A 13019-nucleotide genomic window follows, 5' to 3' on the forward strand; every position below is an offset into this window, starting at 1 on the left:
TTATTCTTATTTTGGGATAAAGAAATTGAGATTAAAAAAAAAAAAGTAATTTGGCTAAGATCCCATAGCTAGTAAATGACTGAACTGAGATTTAAACTCAGGCATCCTGATTCCAAAGACTTTGTTCTTAACTGTCATGCCTAAATCATTCTGCATGTCTACCTACCAGTGTATCAGCCCATCCAACCATCTATCTATCCATCTAGCTACCTATTTACCCATACATTTGCCAGTCCAATTTCCTATCAGTTCATCTCTTTAGCCACCTAGCTATACGTTTAGCCATTCATTGACTCACTGAGGCATGCAAGCATCCATCTGTCTGTCTATTCATCTACCCAACTATATAACATCTATCCATCTGGTTATCCACTCATCAGCATAGCCATTCATCTACTCATCTATGTGCCCATCCATTCTTCCAGCCTCCCACCTACCATCTACCTTTATATTACCCATTTACTCACTCATTTGGTTTGCCTATCCATCTACTTTATACCCATCTATCAACTAATTCACCCACAAATCCATCCATTCATCCATTTTCCATCTATTCACCTATCCAACCATCAATCCGCTTGTCACTCTACCTATCTTTTTGTATTCCACATGCTTTTCCATTCCTCCTCCTGCCTCCCCAGTCATCCATCAAACTCTCATTTATTCATTTATCACCCACCCACTCATCCATCAGCTCATCCATCTGTTAATCACCCATCATCTGTATATCCACAAATCCACCCATCAGTCCAATTATCCATTCATCTGCTATCCATTCATTTATCTGCCCTTCTGCCCACCCACCAATTCACTTATATATCCATCCACATACATATCCAGCCATTCACCAGTTTACGTATCCAACAATCCATTCATGTATCTGCTTATTATTTGTTCATCTCCCCTTTCATCTACTTTCCACCTACCATTCCATCCATCAGTTGATCCATCCCTGGGTAGTCCACCTATCCATCTGTGTGGCTATTCATCTGCCTCTCCTTCCACCCAACCTCATGTCCCAAACTGTCTCACTGAGCAGGACCATCCAATGCTATTAGGATACTTCTACTATTATTCTTGGGCCCAGGAACTCCACTGGCATGTCCTTGGCTCCTTACTCCCCAGCTTATGCTGAAGCCAACCTGTCATAGTCTCCATTGCACAGAGCCCGCACAGGGATGCTGAAGGGCTGCCACACAGGATTTAGCGTGTTTTTCACAACCTCTGTCTTGTGGCAGATGGTGAACCTGGAGGAGAGTGGGAGGGATTGGTATAATTTATCTCGTGACCAGGGGTAGGACTGAATCCAGAGACAGAGCCCAATGCTCTCAGAGATTCCTGAGATCCCCTATTTGTGAAGCACATGTCCCCCACCCCCAGTCTAAGAGTCCTGATGGCAGTGACTCACGTGCCATCTTCATTGCTCCTGTAGAACACAAGGAAGGGGTCTGATTTCCCAAAGAAGTCCTTCTTGTCCAGCTTGTTTGCACACAGCTGCATGGTGGCAATGTCCTAGGGATGGATGAAGTTGGGCCGGTGACATCCAAATTGCCCATAGCCTTCAGACAGTCCATTAAAGGGCTTATAGGGAGAGAAGGGAGCTCCTGGGTCTAGCATGTGGCCCTTACTGACCCGACAATTGCTAAGCTCTTCTGCAGTCAGCAATATGGTCCCACACTTCTTGCCTGGTACACCCCTGGAAGCAGAAAAAGCCTCTTAGTGAGAGGAGGGAGGGTAGGCAACAAGGACTGAGTCTAGTCTGGGGTTAGGTGGGCCAGGGGATTCAGTCCCTTCTGTCTTGAATGCCTTCTGGTGAGGAAGGGCCTCACTTTGACTGGGTGGGGGTCTGTAAAAAGGGGTCAGACCAGCTTAGGTGAACATCTCACAACAGTAGTGTGAGAAAGACATGGGATTTAGAGTCAGTGGATTTTATGATTGTTAAGGTGTGTGACCCTGGGCAAGTTATTTCCCCTTCCTTGGCCTTAGTTTTTTTCTCTATGAAATGGGAATCATGATGACTTTTCAGGGCTGTGAAGAGATCTGAATGAGTGCATGGAAGGAAAAGCAACTCGTAAGCTTTACAGATATGAGCTGGTTTTATTCTTCAAAGCAGACTCTGGTTCCTACTATATGCCGGCTGGTGTGATAGATACGAATTGGGCAATTGGCACTCTCCAGCTCTGCTAGACTGCCTGCAGGGAGCTTTGGGGGCAGGGGGAGGTGGAATGTCAAAGCCAATAGATAAGTAGAGTGGGTTGTAGTGATGCTGAATAAGGGAGACGAAGTTCTGTCCAGACCCAGGAACAAAAGGGCGGTTTGTTAGGTCAAATCTGATGTGCTTCCTGAAGACCATGGAGAGGGAGATTTTAAAGACAAGGGGACCTTATCCTTTCCTGATCCTAGAAGGAACACTTCCATGTGCTTGAACAATGCATACAAGGACCCCCATCCCCAGCAGTAAGAGACCTTGTTGATAGGGGCCTGCAAACCCTGATTCCCAAAGGGATCCGAAATGTGGCAGAGAGAAAACTAGGGTCCTGGATCCCAGGACTGGCTCTAACTTGCTATGTGATTTTCCCTATCCTTAGAATGAGAGCTGAACTATTTCTTTTTTTTTTTTTTTCCACCCGGTCTAAAACATCCTTTTATAGCAGAGTTGAACTATTTCTTTGGCTCCTTTGGTCTTTGACTCTTTGTGCTTTACAAAGTGGGACTTTGATGAGGATAGGGACTATTCGCCTACAGCTGGGCATGGTGGCTCACACCCGTAATCCCACCACTTTAGGAGGCTGAGGCAGGTGGATCACCTGAGGTCAGGAGTTCGAGACTAGCCTGACCAATATGGTGAAAGTCCGTCTCTACTAAAAGTACCAAAAAAATTAGTCGGGCATGGTGTCGGGCACCTGTAATCCCAGCTACTTGGGAGGCTGAGGCTGGAGAATCACTTGGACCCAGGAAGCAGAGTTTGTAGTGGGCTGATCAAGCTCTTGCACTCCAGCTTGGCCGACGGAGTGAGACTCCATCTCAAAATAAATAAATAAATAAATGGATAATTTGCCCGAACATCTGGGACCAACAAATTGTTGATCCTGTTGCCTTCTTACTGTTCTTGGCCTCCTTGATGTTCTCCCTTACCACCTTATCCATCCAGTGTGAATTCCAGTCAGTGATTATAATAGTCATTCCCTTGCATCCTGTGTACTTTCCCCTTCTCTCACTTTTTTTTTTAAGAGTTGGGGTCTCAGGCCGGGTGTGGTGGCTCATGCTTTAATCCCAGCACTTCGGGAGGCCGAAGAAGGTGGATCACCTGAGGTCAGGAGTTTGAGACCAGCCTGACCAACATGGAGAAACCCTGTCTCTACTGAAAACAAAATTAGCTGGGCATGGTGGCACATGCCTGTAATCCCAGCTACTCGGGAGGCTGAGGCAGGAAAATCATTTGAAACTGGGAGGTGGAGGTTGTCGTGAGCTGAGATCGTGCCATTGCACTCCAACCTGGGTAAGAAGAGTGAAACTCTGTCTCAAAAAAAAAAAAAAAAAAAAAAAAGAGTTGGGGTCTCACTCTGTTACCCAGGCTGGAGTACAGTGGCACAATCATAGCTCACTGAAGCCTCAAACTCCTGGACTCAAGAGATGCTCCCACATCAGCCTCTCAAGTAGCTGAGACTACAGGTGCACAACACTACACCTGGCTAAGTTTTTAATTTTTACTTTTGTAGAGACAAGATCTGGCTATGTTGCCCAGACTGGTCTTGAACACTCCTGGCCTCAAGAGAGCCTCCTGCCTCAACCTCCCAAAGTGCGTGGATTACAGGCATGAGCCACGGGCCCAACCTTTTCTCTCACTTTCGCTGTACTTATTTGGCAGAACCACAGCTGTAATTAAGCCTAACTCTGCCTAACCCATACTGCACCTATGAAACTGAACAAGGCCAGACAAAAACACGCCATTATGTGAACTTGTGTCATTTTAAATGCATGACTGCGGACCTCAAGAGGATCCTTAATGCTTCCTCAGAGTCATACTGTACATCCTGAGACCCTTCACTCTCCAGTTCTGGTAGATGGCAGTTTCACTCCTTCTTTCTCCTCAACCCCTAAAACCTCCTCCCCCATCCTTATTCTCAGCCAGTGACCTTGTTTCCTACTCACTGACAAAATTGAAGCAACCAGAAGAGAATGTCCACCCACCATGACACCTACATTGCCACCAGTATCTTCACCCACACAAGTGTGACTCCTACAGTTGCTATAAATGAACTGTCCTGTGCCTATTTATCCCTCCACCGTGTACTACATTTCATACTGTCTTGTCTGAACAAGAAAATCACTTCAGTAATGTTCATCTCCTTCTATTACATCAAGTTTTCAGTTTCTACTCGGGCATTCCCATCAATATGTGAATGTGGTATAATTTTGGAGAGATGGAGTCTCACTATGTTGCCCAGGCTGCTCCTGTACTCCTGGGCTCAAGTGATCCTCTCACCTCAGCCTTCAGAGTAGCTGGGATTGTACTATGCCTGGCCAGTGTGGTATAATTTATCTCATGTTAAATTTTTTTTTTTTTTTTTCAGAAGGCGTCTCGATTTGTCACCCAGGCTGGAGTGCAATGGTGTTATCTTGGCTCACTGCAACCTCTGCCTCCTGGGTTCAAGCGATTCTCCTGCCTCAGCCTCCCTAGTAGCTGAGATTACAGGCACACTCCACCACGCCCAGCTAGTTTTTATATTTTTAATAGACATGGGGTTTCACCATGTTAGCCAGGCTGGTCTTGAACTCCTGACCTCAGATGATCTGACTGCCTCGGCCTCCTAAAGACCCGGCATAGTGGCTCATGTCTGTAATCCCAGCACTTTAGGAGGCCGAGGCAGCTGGATCACCTGAGGTCAGGAGTGAGCCACCAGGTCTGGCCTTGTGTTAAAAAATTATAAACTTACTCTTGACCTCACTTCCTGCTTCAGCCACATCTCCTTTCCTTTTCTCTCTCTCTCTTTTTTTTTTTTCTTTCTTTTCTTTTTTGAAACAGAATCTGCCTCTGTTGCCCAGGCTGGAGTACAGTAGCACAATCTTGGCTCACTGCAACCTCCTGCTTCTGGGTTCAAGCGATTGTCCTGCTTCAGCCTTCTGAGTAGCTGGGATTACAAGGGTGCACCACCACTCCCAGCTAATTTTTTTGTATTTTTAGTGGAGGTGGGATTTCACCATGTTGGCCGGGCTGGTCTGGAACTCCGGACCTCAAGTGAACCACCCTCCTCGGCTTCCCAAAGTGCTAGGATTACAGGTGTGAGCCACGGTGCCTGATCACACATCTCCTTTTCTCTTCTCCGCTTTGCTGTAAAACTCCTTGGAAGATTTCTTGACTCCTATCCTCTTCTTCTTCTGTTCTCTTCACCTCCACCTCTCCTTCAAAACTATGCTTGTATGAGTCACCAGGGACTAGGTGCGGTGGTCACACCTGTAATCCCAGTGCTTTGGGAGGCGGGCGGATCACCTGAGGTCGGGAGTTTGAGACCAGCCTGATCAACATGGTGAAACCCTGTGTCTACTAAAAATACAAAAATTAGCTGGACTTGGTGGTGGGTGCCTGTAATCCTAGCTACTCAGAAGCCTGAGACAGGAGAATCGCTTAAACTGGGAGGTGGAGGTTGCAGTGCTGAGATCGCGTAATTGCACTCCAGCCTGGGCAACAAAGAGTGAAACTCCGTTCAAAAAAAAAAAAAAGAGTCACCAGGGATTTTCATCTTGCTAAATGCAATGGCCAATTCCCAGTCCTCATCTGAGCTGCAGCAGCATTTGATGTGGTTGGTAACTCTCTCCTTGATACCCTTTTCTTTGCTTCCATGATGACATCAGCCTCTCTTGCTTCTCCTCCAACTTCATTAATTGCTCCTTCTCAGTCTTCTTTTCTAGGTCCAATTTGTGGACCCTCAGTCTTTGGTTCTCTCTCTCTAGTCTCTCTCTCTCTCTTTGTTTCTCCTGTCATTCCTTCCCTCCTTTGGTGATCTCATCTAATAGCATGGCTTTAAAGTTAACATCTAAGGCCGGGCTCAGTGGCTCATGTCTGTAATCCCAGCACTTTGGGAGGCCAAGGCAGGAGGACCACTTGATGACAAGAGTTCAAGACCAGCCTGATCAACACAATGAGGCCCCCTGTCTCTACAAAAAATAATTTAAAAATTAGCTGGGCCTGCTGGCATCCACCTGTAGTCCCAGCTACTTGGCTACTTGGGAGGCTTCACTGTGAGTATTCCTTGAGCCCAGGAACTTGAGCTGGGCTATCATTTTCACCAGGAAAGTGAGCTATCATTGCACCATTGCACTCCAGCCTGGGCTGCAGAGTAAGAGCCTGTCTGGAAGATAACAACAACAAAACCAGCATCCGAGACTCATTTGATACCTCCACTTGGATGTCTAACGTTTTATAGGTTTATGAAACATAAAATTCAATATGTCAGACTGAACTCTTGATTGAATTCGTCCCCCAACTTGCTTCTCCTTCACATGCTTTTTTTGTTGTTTTTTTTTTGTCCAGAGGCAGAGTCTCACTCTGTCACCCAGCTTGGGGTGTCACCCAAGCTTGAGCCCAGGAGTTCAAATTCCTGGGCTCAAGTGATCCTCCCACCTCAGCCTCCTGAGTAGCTGGGACTACAGGTGCATATCACCATGTCTGGGTCTCCATTGTTTTTTTTTTTCCCCACTATTCTCACCTGGTGTCAATTCCATCTTTCCTGTAGTTCAGGCCAAAGACCTTGGTATTGCCCTCAACTCCTCTTTTCCTCTCACATTCCTATTCAATCTATCAGGAACCTGTTAGCTCCACCTTTAAAATATATCCTGAATCTGACCACTTCTCCCCTCCTTCACTGGTAGCGTCCTGGATTACTGTCAGAGTTTTCTCATTGGCTCTCTTCTTCTACCTTTGGCCACCCAAGGTTTATTCTGAACCCCACCACTAGCACCATCCTTTGCAAGCAGTTATATCATGTCACTCCTCTGCTCAGAGCCCTCCAGTGACTCCCATTTCAGAGTAAAGGTGGGAGTCCACTGCAAGGCCCTGTTAGTTCTCCAACCCCACTTCCTCCTGCCTCCCAGTCACCTGGCTCCAGTCACACTGGCCTCCTTTCTGTTCTTTGAATGCACAGGCTTTTGCACTGGCAGTTTCCTCTGCCCGGAGCTTTCTTCCTCCATATGTCTGTACCATTTACTCCCTCACCTCCCCAGGTTGTTGATCCAAAGTTACCTGTCCAAGGCCTACTCAACCACACTGTTGAATCCTGCACCTCCCACTCACCCAGCATTTCCAGTTCCCCTTATTCTGCTCTACTGATCTCTTTCCCCATAGCAGTTAATATTGTCTAATCTATTATGTAATTTACTTATGTCTATTTTGTACTGTCCTCCCCCCTACAACTAGAGTATCAGCCCCCTGAGGACAAGAACCTTTGTTTTGTTCACCATTGCAAGCTAGTCTCCTTTAGGAGTGGCTGACATAGGGTAGGTATACATAGTGTTTGTGGAATGGATGAAGCCCTGGTGCCTAGAACAGGGTGTGGCATATAAAACATGCTAATGCATATTTAATGAGTGGATGTAATAGAAATTCCTGTGGATTTGATTTAGTCCAGGGGAGCTTCCCTGTGGAAAGGGGCTTGGAAATGGACCTTAAAGTTTGAATCACGCTTAGAAAAAGAGTGAGGAGAAAGACAGAGAAAGAGAAAGAGGACATATCAGGCCTGAGACTGACTTGGGCAGAGCCTTGGAGATTGGATTTTCCTACGAGGGTGATGGGAGCCACTGCTGTCCTGACCAGGGGGAATCCCAGCCTCCACTACTATCAGTCAGTGGCATCCTGGGGAAGGAGAATTTGGAAGCCTCCACCCCACTCCCATACCCCTTCTCATTCAGCTTACGTGAGGGTTCGCTCTACGCGGCTGCCCTGGCCTCCAATCACCTCTCCCAGGGCCAGGAATGCTTGTCCCAGGAAATCCTATGCAGGACAAAGAGTCAGTGAGACTAGAAGCTCTATGAGTGCTGAGTCCCAGCCCAACCCTGGTGATGCTCTTGCCCAGGACCAGGCCAGTTCCCAGGCGGGTGAGTGGTGCAGGAGCCACCGCCCAGCATGGGCTTTAAAGGAGGGGGTGTGAAAGAAGGGTTCTGCAGCAATCACTGCCTCATGGTGGGTCATCAGTCTAAGCCTGTGTCCCCAGCCTCTGCCCAGCCCCATTCAGACTCACCTTCTGCAAGTCCCAGCAGTGGCAGCCAAGAAGGAAGAGAAACAATGAGTGGGGGGCACAGGCAGGACACTCAGGCAGGAGGAGAGGGAGCAGGAGGGTGGGTTGGGGGCCTGAAGAAGATGGAGTCTTGTCGAGGGTTACAAGGAGTTCTAAGGGTCTTTTAACACATCTAAGCACCTCCTGTGCACTCTGCCAACCCTCAAGGAAACGCTTGCTCACCGTTTTGGAGATGTTGGTTTTGGAGTCCACGTTGTACCTAAGGAAAAGAGTGGAACCGGTGTGGGGTGGGGCTGGCGGGGGGAGAGGCTGGAAAGGGGTCGGGCACCGAGTCTTGGTGAACATTTTGGGTGGAGGAATGGGTAGCTGTCGACCTGAATTCAGCTTTGGTCTCCTTTAGGGCAGGAGTCAGGGTGGAAGAGGGTCAAACCTGGGCCGAGGCCAAGTCAGGGGCTGCTGGGGGCAGCGTCGTCTGGAAGGGGTTGGGCCTGAAGTGGAGCGGCGATAGGAGCAGAGTGGTGGGTGGGGCCAGAGCAGGGGGACAGAACTGGACCACTTGTCACTGAAGGGCAGGGCTCAGACTAGAGGGGGCCCTTCAGAATGGGAGGGAGGCCTGCGGGAAGAACCAGGCCGGGAGGCGAGGCGGGGGTGGGGCCAGCCAGAATTCCGGGCGGGGCCTCACACATCGAAGCGCAGATTTTGCTTTTCCTCAAAGAAATAGTCGAGGACGAATTTGCGCACGAAGTCTGGGTTCAGCGTGTTATCGATCACCTCGGTCCGTCCGAACTGGGCAGGGGGGTGGAGGGTCAGCGTGGGACGTGCAGTCCCGGGCGCGGCCCTGGGCCGGGAGAGGGGGCTCTGGGACTCACCTCCCGCCACTCCTGGCTGGCCTGGCTCTGCGTGTAAAGCACCACCACTGCAGGTGGGGGCGGGGAGGGAAGGACGTCAGGTCGGCTCGCACCCCTTGCCCCTACTCCACCCGCCCCTGAGTCGCGCCCAGACCCCAAGTTCCCCCTCCCGGTCCTGGAGCCGCCTACTGGGGTCGGACTTGGAGAAGGTATCAAGGTCTAGCAGGTTCCTAGAGAAAAGCAACAGACAGATAGAGAGTGGATCATCCTGGAGCCCGCTGCCTCGAGTCGGCTCTGAGCCTGGCACTGAGGGGCGGCATAGGGCTCGCGGCGAACCTCTGTCCCTCATGACTACCCCCAGCTGGGGTCCGTGCTGTCAGCACTCTGGACAGCACCGGAAATCGCTGTCCAGGAACCATGGCTCTACCCGCTGGACGCGAACGCACCCACACTGCCTCCAAGGGCCCAGGAAAGAGGGTTCGCCCCAGAACTTTGTCCTCCTGGGGGTGAGCTCCTACTGGGTACCTGCGACCCACTCCCGAACCCACAGGCTGAGCCCTCTTTTGCGGGGTGGGGCTGCCCAAGATCCCCCCCTTCTCGATCCCACCAGCGACTCCCGTCATCAGCTGTGATTTTCCAGCCAATTACACCTCTCCCCCGGGGTCTAGCCCCTGCCCGGGCTGAGCCCCGGGGATGGGGCTGTGCCAGTGCCTAAGCCCTCCCCAGCGCCGCCCGCTCACCGGCAGGACACGGTAATTTCAATCTTGGTGGCCGGGACGCTGCGCTCGGAGGCTCCGCCGAGAGACATGGCTGGTCGGGCGACCCGAGCCGCAGGAGGCTGCGAGACCAGGGCTGCCGGAGCTAGGGGCGACGGCAGCGGCGGGGCCGGCCCATGTGGCTCGGCGACGGCGGCGGCAGTGGCTGCACTCCTTCCAGCCCTGCGTGCGCTCCCGCCGCTCGCGCCCTGACAGTGGCCGCCGGCGGCGGCGGCTCCAGATGGCAGCACAGCCCCGCCCGGCCCTGCGGGCGGCCCGCGCCCCATTGGAGCAGCGTGGAGCCAGCGGGAAACCTCACCCGACCCTCAACTCCAACCCACACCTTGGTAGAGTCTGACCTACTCTCTGGGGTGGAAACCCAAGCCCCCTAGAGTTGTCCATGATGCTGAAACATTTGGGGCACCTGGTGGGCACTGGGGTTGTTGCATCTTACTGAGCCACTCCCTTAGTGTTTCTGCCCTTTCCCACTCCCATCCTGCCTAGGTCTCTGAATAGGAAAAGTACATTTCTTATTAGCTGTGTGATCTTGGACAAGTTACTCAACATCTCTGTGGCTCAATCTCATTGATGGAAACACTGTGACAGCAGCTACTTGAGGTGCTGCAAAATTTTACTGAGATAATCCAAGGAAAGCACTTAGCACACAGCAAGTGCTCAATATTCACTGGGATATTTATTTGTCCTCTGGGTATTCATACTGATGACAGTAAATGGTGGCTGTTGAACATGGTGCAAAGCCGTCTGCCCATGCTTTTGAACCCTCACAACTTTCACGGTGTTATAGATGCAGACACACTGTCATGATGCAATCTACTGTAGGTCACACCATAGAATAGGGTGGTAGTTAGGCCCTTCCCAACCACACATGTGCACCGGCTGCTGTCTCCAGCTTCAGAAGCCAGTCCCTACTCCATAGGCAGGGCTCAGGGCAGGGGCTGCAGGTCACCTGTACCAGGACCGTGCTGCCTACAGAATGTGTTAAAAGATGAAGATCCTGGCCAGGTGCAATGGCTCACGCCTGTAATCCCAGCACTTTGGGAAGCCAAGGTGGGTGGATCACCTGAGCTCAGGAGTTGGAGACTAGCTTGGCCAATATGGTGAACCCCATCTCTACTAAAAATACAAAAATTAGCTGGGCATGGTGGCGAATGCCTGTAGTCCCACCTACTTGGGAGGCTGAGGCAGAAGAATCGCTTGAACCCGGGAGGTGGCGGCTGCAGTAAGCCAAGATTGCACCACTGTACTCCAGCTTAGGTGACAGTGAGACTGCCTCAAAAAACAAACAAACAAAAAAAAACAAAAAAAAGAGATCCTCTACCTCCTAATTCCCAGGCAACTTCCTTAGCAATCCTAAGCCTAAAGCTCAGGCAGCCCAGAGAATGTGCACAGCTAATGCTTAGGCTTGAGGACCACTACTCCCAATAGTCTTGAGTACTGTCCCCACTGCAGGGATGACCATGGCTCATGAGTGGGGAGATACACCTGTCTCCAGTTCTCTTCCTGTTTTACCTGCCCTCCACTTAAACACCCCTTGTCTAGCACAAGGAAGGACAATGAGAACCTTCCTAATAGCTCCACAAAGACAGCAACCAAATGAGGACCCAAGAGAGGGGCTGTTCAAAAAGACTTCAATTTTATTTTGTGATCTGTGTCAAACTGCCTCATTCTCAGTGCAGGTGATCCTTCCTCCCCAGGAAACAAGAATTGAGAGGTAGGGTCTTTGTGAAGTCATGGCTTCCACAAGGCCCCAGGGAAACCCCACACAGTTCTGAGAGTTGATGGGAATCCCAGCAAAGATGGGATGGGTGGGAGACAGTGACAAGAAGGGGTGGTGGTCACCAGTCAAGAGGCTGGGGGTTGGAAAACCCTGTCTTTGGCCTTGCTCAGCTGTGGGGCTGCCATGTACATGATGGAGAAGGGGGAATGAGATTTCCCCCTGACCTGGAAGTACCCCTTTGGCCAGGCATGGCTTTGATTCTGCTAAGGGCTCAGCTGAGAGAGGAGCAGGAAACTGTCATGGGCTGGCTTCTTCACAAGGCATTGCTGCTGATGCCCCGGAGTCCAACACCACGGGCAAACTGCTCCAGCAGGCCCCCGATGGCACCGGAGGGACTGGGGGCTATTGCCCGAAGCCCCACGGTGCTGCTGTAAGCAGCCAAGAAGGCTGAGCGCACCTCCTGCAGCCGAGTCTCTCGATTACTCAGGGCTGCAAGCCTATGGGGAGGAAAAGAGAAAGCAAAGACATTACCCTGGGACAGGACCCAGCATCCTCATCCTCATCTTCCCTCCACACCACCTGTCCTTGTGCTTCTGACTGCACAAGGCCAGTGTCTGTCCTGTGGTCACATTATCCTTGTGGTTCAGGCCCCAAATATTTGGCCCTGTTTTCCCTTAAACCATTCCTCTAAGCCCTCAGGCTACTGTTCCCACCTAGAGCAGGAACTTTTACTGGGGCACTAACCTTTCTTTTTTAAGTAAAAAAAATTTTTTGTTTTGAGACAGGGGCTCACTCTATTGCCCAGGTTGGAGTGCAGTGGCACAATCAGGGCTCACTGCAGCCTCAACCTCTCGGGCTCAAGCCATCCTCCCACCTCAGCCCCTCAAGTAGCTGGGACTACAGGCACGTGCCACCATGACGGGTTTTGCCATGTTGCCTAGGCTGGTCTCAAACTCCTGGACTTAACTGATCTGTCTATCTTGGCCTCCCACAGTGCTGGGATTACAGGCATGGGCCACCATGCCTGGCCTGACCTGATCTGTTGGGAAAATAACTATCTCTGCGATCACTGGGAAGGAAGCTAAGCAGGAGGGAATCTGCCCCAGCAGTTCTCTGTTTCCACTCCTCAGGAAGAACAAGCTGAGGCATGAAGTTTTTTTATACCTAACAGTAAGGAGGCCCCCAAAATCTGGCAGCAGGCCTGAGCCTTGGCTGGGCGTGGTGGCTCACGCCTGTAATCCCAGCACTCTGGCAGGCCGAGGTGGGTGGATCACTTGAGCTCAGGAGTTGACCTGCCTGGCCAACATGGCAAAACCCCATCCCTACTAAAAACACAAAAATTAGCCAGGCATGGTGGCATGTGCCTGTAATCCTAGCTACTTGGGAGGCTGAAGGCAGGAGAATCACTTGAACCTGGGAGGCAGAGGTTGGAGTGAGCCAGATTGCA

The 13019-nt window shown here is 50.7% G+C and overlaps 2 protein-coding genes across 7 annotated transcripts in view; both read right to left on the reverse strand.

The window, feature by feature from the left end:
- CPNE9 (copine family member 9) overlaps positions 1 to 10071 on the reverse strand; it is a 26253-nt gene extending 16182 nt beyond the window's left edge. The window contains exons 1-10 of one of the 3 annotated variants that reach the window (XM_017501560.2): positions 9820 to 10071; positions 9269 to 9309; positions 9101 to 9147; positions 8914 to 9017; positions 8454 to 8490; positions 8235 to 8237; positions 7911 to 7987; positions 1633 to 1696; positions 1409 to 1512; positions 1143 to 1247 (exon numbers count right to left, since the gene is read on the reverse strand). In XM_017501560.2, the coding sequence (XP_017357049.1) occupies positions 1143 to 1247; positions 1409 to 1512; positions 1633 to 1696; positions 7911 to 7987; positions 8235 to 8237; positions 8454 to 8490; positions 8914 to 9017; positions 9101 to 9147; positions 9269 to 9309; positions 9820 to 9887 (650 nt within the window). In that variant the 5' untranslated portion in view covers positions 9888 to 10071. Of the gene's footprint in view, positions 1 to 1142; positions 1248 to 1408; positions 1513 to 1632; positions 1697 to 7910; positions 7988 to 8234; positions 8238 to 8453; positions 8491 to 8913; positions 9018 to 9100; positions 9148 to 9268; positions 9310 to 9819 lie in introns of those variants that run through there. The other 2 variants (XM_017501561.2, XM_037728871.1) reach the window with 2 other exon arrangements.
- A 1395-nt stretch (positions 10072 to 11466) lies between these two features.
- MTMR14 (myotubularin related protein 14) overlaps positions 11467 to 13019 on the reverse strand; it is a 52652-nt gene continuing 51099 nt past the window's right edge. For all 4 annotated transcript variants that reach the window (XM_017501567.1, XM_017501570.1, XM_017501568.1 and 1 more), the window contains one exon: positions 11467 to 12069. In XM_017501567.1, coding sequence (XP_017357056.1) covers positions 11886 to 12069 — 184 coding nt within the window. In that variant the 3' untranslated portion in view covers positions 11467 to 11885. The remainder of the gene's footprint in view (positions 12070 to 13019) is intronic.

This window comes from Cebus imitator, unplaced genomic scaffold (genome assembly GCF_001604975.1).
Source record: "Cebus imitator isolate Cc_AM_T3 unplaced genomic scaffold, Cebus_imitator-1.0 Scaffold281, whole genome shotgun sequence".
Classification (NCBI taxonomy): Eukaryota; Metazoa; Chordata; class Mammalia; order Primates; family Cebidae; genus Cebus; species Cebus imitator.